This window comes from Ascidiella aspersa, chromosome 1 (assembly GCF_963924565.1).
Source record: "Ascidiella aspersa chromosome 1, kaAscAspe10.2, whole genome shotgun sequence".
Lineage (NCBI taxonomy): Eukaryota > Metazoa > Chordata > Ascidiacea > Phlebobranchia > Ascidiidae > Ascidiella > Ascidiella aspersa.
In genome coordinates, this window is record NC_139447.1 from 28,404,051 (window position 1) to 28,412,534 (window position 8,484).

Consider the following 8,484-nt stretch of genomic DNA (forward strand, 5'->3'; position numbering starts at 1 on the left):
GATGTCTGTAACGTATTATTAGACTCAAACAAAGGGCATTTTCTCCATCAAATACCTAGAGAGAAATACACTTGTGTACGCTAGCATGTTTGATTGCTTGGCTGCACATTACTATAAAATTAAATCGCAAAGAAGTTTTGAATTGTGTTGGGTACAAATTTGAAAAACCAACAATAAATCAAAATTAATAAAATGTGAAGCTTTGCTAAAATACGTTCAATAATAGTTCGTTTCATAGTACAATTTTTTTCGTTGCATACCATCAATTTTAAATCTATACCTTGGAATTTAAATTTAGAAAATAAATTTTCTGAACAATTTTATAAACTTTTTGCGAAACGATAGACTGTGGTAACGCAAAATTCCGCTGCCTGTAGCGGATAGCAAGAATTGCTTTGCCTTGGGGCTTAACATGTGACATTCCTCGCCACAAAGTTGTTAAAACAGCGGGATTACGTTAAACTGCGACAATAATTTTCGTCGATGATTTACTGCAAGCGTTTGCCAACAGACTTAAGATTCAGTTTTGGTTTCGTGAGGATTTTTATGTCCTTTTCCGATTTACTAGACCAAAATTTAAACCATCGAAGGTATATGTATGGAGAAACTGAGTTAGCGCAGCAAGCTAATTTCGCTTTTATTCAATCGTATTGATCTTCCCCGGATTGGACACTATGTCCTAGAACTTCAACCTGTCAGTGATGATTCTGCGAATTGCGCCAGTTTGATATGTTTTGTAAAAAAGACTTTTTATGCTAGCATATATTTATTTGATCCACAGAATCAGTTTAAACCAGAGTTTTTCACGAGTGGAAAGAGTTTTTCACGAGAAGAAGGTTCAGATAACTTGTGTTTGAGATTGTATGTTTTGTACTATATGTAAACTTATATTTGTATAATGTGAAATATTCAACTAATACACAAAATTATATGAATTGCCTTTAGAAAAATATTTTTTGATGATGAATAAAAAGGTAAATGCAATACGTTCAAAATCTTACCCACTTCTAAATGGGCTTTAATATTTTTGCTATACGTCTTACCAAAGCATATCACCATTACGCCCCAATGTTGCATTTTTAGTTTTCTACGTCAAATTATGGAATCACGTCTGGTACTAGGAGTGTCGATTTTAAGCCTTCTATCCTCAGTCCTGTGTCAAACTGCTTCGCCAAAAATATGCGAAAATACGACAGAAACAGAAAAATCGAAAGCAGACGACGTATTGAAGAACGGTAATTAACTGCATTATTTTATAGTTGCTATTGTATAGACCAGGGGCGTCCAACCTGCTGGGCACATATGGCCCGCCAAAGCCTCAGAAGGGGCCCGATAATCCTGCTAATTTTGGCTATGCATTTGTTTGGTTCTTCCCTTTATGTTATGACAAAACAATGGTGTTAAGACGATTCTAATTTACTCGTGCGATGCGGGTCTTATAGTTTTCTTCCGCTGTTATCAATATAATGCTTAGATCTAAAATGTGGTCGCCTCAACTCATCTCTTTGCGAAGGAAGTTTTTTAATCAATAGGATTTTTTACTACAAGTTTTGTAAGTAAGGGTCAAGTAAAGCCAATCTTTACAGGAACCGTTTTATTGAACAAAAGGCAAACTCTAAAAATCTACGTTTTGTTAGTAAAATGATCAATACAAAAACTTATTTTATGGTTTATCAGTTTGGCAACTTGGACAATTTTTCTTCTTGCCGACTTAAGATATGTTGTTTGCGTTAACTTTTGCTGAATATTTTGGGTGGCATCTCAGTGCAAATAGAAGCTATGACAGAAATCACGTTTTACACGAGTTGTTATAGCCATGGGTTAAAATGAAATGATTTACGTCATAGCCAAGCGATATCCATTTTTTTCGTGAGATTAGAAAATATAGTACCTGCGATTAAATGAGTCTTTTAAGAGCCAAAGCGGTATTTTTAAAGCAAGCGTTTTAACTTAATGTTTTTCTACATCGCTGTATCGACGTTAAATTTTTAGTTTACTTTTACCCTGTTCTTTCGACAAAGAAAGTAACCTATTGACGTGTCCTCGGATTACCGAATGAAAATAAAATACGCGGATGACGAATGATATGACGCACACGGATTTTGGCTTCTGTACCGCAATGCTCGTTTAAAAGGCCTAAAATAACATCGTGGTATTCCACGCTGCGGTACAACGTGGTGTTTCCATTGTCCTATGACGGCAAACGGCTCAATTGTTTAACATTTCTCAGTTATAGTTTATTGGCTATCATTTAGAATTAAAGTCCTGTTGTTTTATAAATCGAAATACAGCTAAGTGTTTTATAATTTTTTTTGTATTTGAAGCCTACAAGTTAAGCTTAATTTCTATTCCTGTAGCATATTCCCTAATAATGACATGGCATCGATTTTTTTCACTTGTACCTAAAAAATAATTAAACATTTTGCATGGTGCCCGCATTGTTGGAAATCATGATTCGAAATCACGAACTTTTTAGATTAGTTTTATGGGCAGATTATTATTGCCCGACTTACGTTATGCACGTTTTTTGGGGGGGATTTACGAAAATTTCAACACGCCCAAAAGTAATTGAATTTTTTTCCCTTGTTTAGGCCAAGAGAAGGTGAGTCGACTCGGCAATAGAGAATTCGGGTATTTCTACAAAAACAAAGTTACATTCTACCCGGCCCTGTGTACATGTCAGCTGTGGAACGGCACGCTGGCCATGATAAAAGACCGAGCCACGCTGCGCCACGTCAACATGAATATGCCAAAGGCGGAGAACTGTACAAACAGGTCGTTCTTCATAATTGGACTCCGGCATCTTGAGGATCTTCACGATACAAGAGATCCCGAAGAAGGCTCGTCATCGCTTATGCAGGATCCCATGAACAACACCTGGGTTTGGTTGGACGAAACCCCGTTAAATTTTTCCCATTGGAAACCGCCGTCATCACAGGGCAATGCATGTTCTGGGGAGCCGAACGGAGATATGCAGTGCTCGCCGACTTACAGGCACCATCACTCTCCCTTCGTGCAAATGTCCAACTGCCCTGGAAATAATCTCGGCTTTTGGTTCGACAAGCACGCTGCGTCTATGTGGTATCCAATGTGCCAACGCAGTTCGATTGAGCTCTCTACCACTACGGAACCATCAGGTACGTTCCAAATACTTCTTGACAAAGCTTTCGCAACTAAGTGAGAATAGGCAAATTAAATAGTTTATTCTGAAACCAGGTGGTACAGAGCAACAGCAAAAAGCTACTATAGTTGTTACACGGCTAGAAAAGTTTAAAAGCCACGAATTTACCATAGAGAAAATATTATCTGTTGTTAAGTACAAACAAATATGCCTGACTTACTTGCTAAAAACCTTTAAACTTTAGAAACCACTACAAAGACGCAAGTTTCAACCCGCCCGACACAAACAACAACAGCATCGACAACTACAACAACAACGACAACAACAACAACAATTGAGCCAACAACAACTCCTATGACAACAAAAACAACAACAACAAAAGTACTGACGACAACTCGTACAACAGCAACATCCCCAACAACAACCGCATCAACAACAACGAAAGACCAAACATCAACTAAAACTACAAAAAATACAACAACAAAAACAACAGAAAAGTTGACTACAACTCCTCCAACAACTACAACATCAACAAGAACAACAACAACGAAAGAGCTAACCACAACTTCCACAACTACAAAAATAACAACAGCAAGAACAAAAAGTGCTTCTACTGTGAACCCAACGACAACAACAGAAACCATAGCCTTGTTATCGACATTACCGACCAATCCAGTGTCCTCATCCATCAGTCGGAATATTTCGAAAGAAATGGATGACGTTTTGTCAAGCATGAAGGACAACTTTTCAATCAGTTCTTGGGAATCGGAAGGCAGCAGGATGCTAGCAAGGTTAATGCTGTCGCAATCCTCCACTCCCCTTACCTTTAATGTCATCCCAGATGTTACAATAAAGATGTTAAAGATCAGACCCGGCTTTTTGAGAAACGCTAGCCAAGGCAAAGACATTACGGTTACTTTCAATTCCGGTTCTTCGGACGAAATCAGACTAGACCCTAAAGTTTTACAATCACTGCCGAATGAGTTGGCGCTGGTTGCTGCATCGTTTGGAAGCACAGTGCTCCGAAAGAACAATTTATCGAAACTGAGTCCTTTGTCGCTAATCGATGAAAAGCAATCAAAATCAAAACTTGAATTGTCGCTGCTTCCCACAACTCTAAAAGTTCTCTCTGTTTCAGTGTTTCACAACATCAACAGTACAGATCATAACGGCGTTGTGAAATCAAGTGTTCCCGTGAAGACAGTATTTGACCTGGAGGGAGACAGTAGTCTTTTAAATGTCAGAGTTAAACAGAATCGTCAAATTACCTCAAAATCTGAAAGGTGTGTGTTTTTGAAGACGAATGAATTAGGTCAGACTTCCTGGTTACAGGAAGGCTGCAACGTTTTCAGCTCCTCTAGAGGGGTGGTTACATGCCGGTGCAACCACACGACATCGTTTGGCGTTATATTCGTAGTAGAAAGCATTAAGGTACCAAGCAACTTAAACTTATTTATGACGATTCTGGAGGTTCTCAGCGTTGTGGCTCTTGCTGTGACGGTTTCCTTGCTCCTTTGGCTTCGGAAGAGACTGAATCGCGATCGGACATGGATTCAGATAAACTTATCAGCCTCACTCCTTTTACTTCACTTTTTCTTTCTCATGGGATCGGTTGCTGCCAATGAAGAAGATCCCCGCTTGTGCGAAGCCTTCACAGTATTGTCCCAGTATTTCGTCCTCACATCCGGTCTGTGGATGCTCCTCGAAGGCGTTGTTCTGTGTCTTAAAACCGGTAGCAAAGCTATGAATTTCTCCGTCGAACGGTCGCTCCTAAAGCTTCTTCTTGTCGCCTGGGGACTGCCATTTCTTTACGTGTTAGTATGTGCCACCGTTGGGCTTTATTACGGCATTTACATGGACGTGAGCTTGTCGTACGATAAGCAATCAAAGGAGCACGCTGGGCCAAAGTACGACCGCTGCTGGCTGGGGCAGCGAACGAAATACATCTACACCGTTATAGCTCCGCTCGCACTTATTTTCGCTGTAACGTTTTGCTTGATGGTCAAAGCTGCGGTCAGCATCAACGAGATGACAAAAGAGTCAATTCGACTGCGTCCGAGCTTACAGCCATCGTCGTTTGCTCCCCAGCGATCCCGAACCAGCACTCGAGCTCCGCGACCTCCGAGGAAGGAGCAACTTCTCACACAGATCCGGCGCAACTTCCACGCGATTCTAATGCTCCTCCCAGTATTGGGCGTTCCGTGGTTTCTCGCCTTTCTCGTCAACATCCCGGGAGCCGAAGTCCCGTTTTTGGTTATCCACGGCCTCGTGAATGGACTCCAGGGGGTTTTCGTATTCCTCGTCTATTGCGTTAAGAGCAATCAATTTCGCTTGGCAATTAAACTGAAGTGGAAACAGCTGCCGTCGACCACCCAGTCTTTTACTTTAAACAGATCAAGCGGACATGCACCGACTACGTGACTGTTTTATTGGGGCGATAAGCGTTTTATTTATTTTTTTATTCAATGCCAAGCTGTGTGTTTTTACCGAACGAGCAACTTCATGTTACGTGCCTAAATGTGTTTATTTATGTCTCATTTGTAGTGATATTGTCCTGGGTTTTGTATTTATTATTTGTACATTTACCGAAGCGCAGCTTTAAAATGCACACAGCATAAATCCTTTGTTGCTTGTTTTTCTTTTGATTTGCATTTTTGACCTAGAGAAAGGATTCATTCTCGCTTGTGCTTCATTTTTCTCCAGGGAACAGTACAGGAAGTAAAATACTTCATTTATTATAACTGATTCTGTGTGTTGACGATAAAATCCAAACGCCAAAGTTATTATAAATTAAAATTCTAATTCCCACCTGTTTCAAGTACTTGAAGTTTTCTTCATGTATTAACCAAAGTAATATAAATTAATTGTCGACGTAGCTCGATAAGAGAAGATAGATACAGAACACAGCAGATAGGTACAAAGGGTGTTGTAAGATATTAACAACAAACAGTTGTGATTCACTCGAACAATTGGTATGAGCAAATGTTGTTAACATTCGTGTTATTCCGCTGGTTACATCATGACAGTCTTGAGTTAACGTAAACTTGCCAACGTCATTGCCGGCGGGCTTAAAAATAGCCAAGTGGTTTTACGCACGTCACAACGGCTTATATTTTAAATTGGTTCAAACCGCGGCATAACGATGTGAAACTAACATGAACTCAAAAAAAGGTACTAGGACGAAGGCAACGACAATAGCGTATAAACAAACTCAATCTTGAAAGTACATACGTTTTTTAAGACATCCATACATAGTGTTGAATGTGTAGACCGAACCAAATTTTGGGGCAACATTTAGTTTTGTTTATACGCAAAACAACTTTTTGTCGAAAGTAGGGTAATCGACAACGTTGAGATAAAACTAAAACATATGGATTGAGTTTTTTAGGTCCTTCAGACTTTTTTTTATGATGTTCCGAATAAAATCATATTATATCATATTAGATAGAACATCTAAATAAAACAATGTAACGTTTCTTAGCTTGAACTTTTTCAAGCACAAACTTCATGCCTGCAATAAAATAGCCGGTTTGTGTTAATAAAATACCGTAGTCAATATTTACTAAAATGCAGTTGGGTAAAACAAACAGCGAGAGGATGATATAGTACAGTGGTATAAACAACACCCCGTTAGGCCTCTTCCTGAATGAGCTAACAAACAACCGAGTATATTGAATGTAAACCGTTCGGTTGTGCAACGCAGTAATCGTGAAATGCCAAATCGTATGCGCAGTAAACGATATTTTAACTCTAACTTGCGGCTGATGGAAGCAATATGCAACAAATGCACATTTTTGCTCATGTTACCCACGGGGGCATCCATTTTAACAAGATAATTTTGACATATATTCAAAGTTTGTATACAGCAGTATAGCAATTTGAAACAAACGTAAAAACCTTGTCGTTTGTTTAAATCTGGAACATTCTTCATATAACTGTTGCCTAAATGACGTTCATGTTAAAGTTTTCCATCAACGTTATTTTATGTGTCACCTCGTTGACGCAATTTGGCAGCGTAGTGGATTACATCTATCACGTATGTGACGCAAACGTAATAGCGGTAAAATAGTTTTTGAAGGGTTCGTTTTAGAAAAACCAGCAGCCACATTGGCCTAGCACGCACGACCGTTGGCCCACGATGGACGCCGGAAGCCGATATGACGTCACAACATTTTGTTATTTAAGTCCCTTCGCATGTGTCTGAGCGGTTTGAGTAAAACGACCGTTGTTTATGAAATGTAACACAAAAGTGAATTTCCAATGCGGTCTGTGTTCGAAAGTTCATGACAGGGTTGAAACGAAAATAAAATTACTTATTATATCATGTCTATGCGCCCTAGACAATATGTGTTAGCAGACATCCTAATACTAGGTTGATTCTGTTATCTTTTTGTTCTGCGAAAGTAATTCTCATTGGTGGTTATTATTATCGCGATTACACTTGTAGTAATATGCATCACTTTTAACAGTAAAAGATAAAAAATGTTCTTTTTTTTAAAGTGCACGTTATTGTTTACAATTTACACTTTGAGCTCTATATAAATCACTTAAATAAGGCAGCAAGGAAAACAACTCTCAAGGTGTTCTTGAGTTTCTCGTTTTTACCTCTGAAAAAATATTGGTGATTTGGTTATGCAGCAATTTGGAGGTGGTGCGTGACGAAATTTGTGTTCGGTGCCCGCTCTGCAATCTAAGAATATGTACCACAAAATATCTTCGAAATATTGAGCTGCGCTACACCGCAAAGTTTGGGGAAAAATAGAACTAATTTTACATGGATATCATGTTTTTTTGTTCTAATATGGATGTTGGGCATCTCGTTTTTCTTAAGCTCTTGCTGTGCAAAAACAGCATTTTTGTTGTAATAAGAGAGAGCACTAAACACAAAAAAACAAGAACGGTCTTCTATACAAAATAGGTGAAACATACATGTTAAAACATTTTGCTATTTACTTGGCAGTTAGCACGCGGTATGCGGTAGCCTACGGCAAGAAATTTTTTTTAGTTTCGCGGCGCTGTGAAAGAACTTGGTTAAACCACGCAAGCGGCCTCAAACGCTGTTCGCTTGACATCTCCACAGTAATTATACAGGCTTTGAATAAATCAGTTTTAGCTCACGTATGCCTCTATTAAATAGAAAATAAAATATTACAACCACTCGGTGTCTCGAAAGAGTTTTTATTATGTAGTCTAAAATGTTTTGACTGTGCGCTTTCATTTATCAGCAGCGTATCATTAAAATCTACGGAAAAAGAGTTTTTAAAACATTTAACTACTACCCTTTCTAAAAAACAACCAAAGTTAGCGTTTTCCCGGAAATAAAATTCTCAACAAACATTCGGTTTCCAGAAACTTCACAGATA

General features: G+C 38.8%; 1 protein-coding gene across 1 annotated transcript; it reads left to right on the forward strand.

The window, feature by feature from the left end:
- The first annotated feature begins 382 nt into the window (after positions 1–382).
- Positions 383–5,906, forward strand: LOC146169267 (uncharacterized). The gene is made up of 3 exons (XM_083381784.1): positions 383–1,235; positions 2,592–3,137; positions 3,366–5,906. Exons 1-3 carry the CDS (start codon positions 1,100–1,102, stop codon positions 5,540–5,542), a joined length of 2,859 nt encoding a protein of 952 aa, XP_083237910.1. The 5' UTR covers positions 383–1,099; the 3' UTR covers positions 5,543–5,906.
- The last annotated feature ends 2,578 nt before the right edge of the window (positions 5,907–8,484 follow it).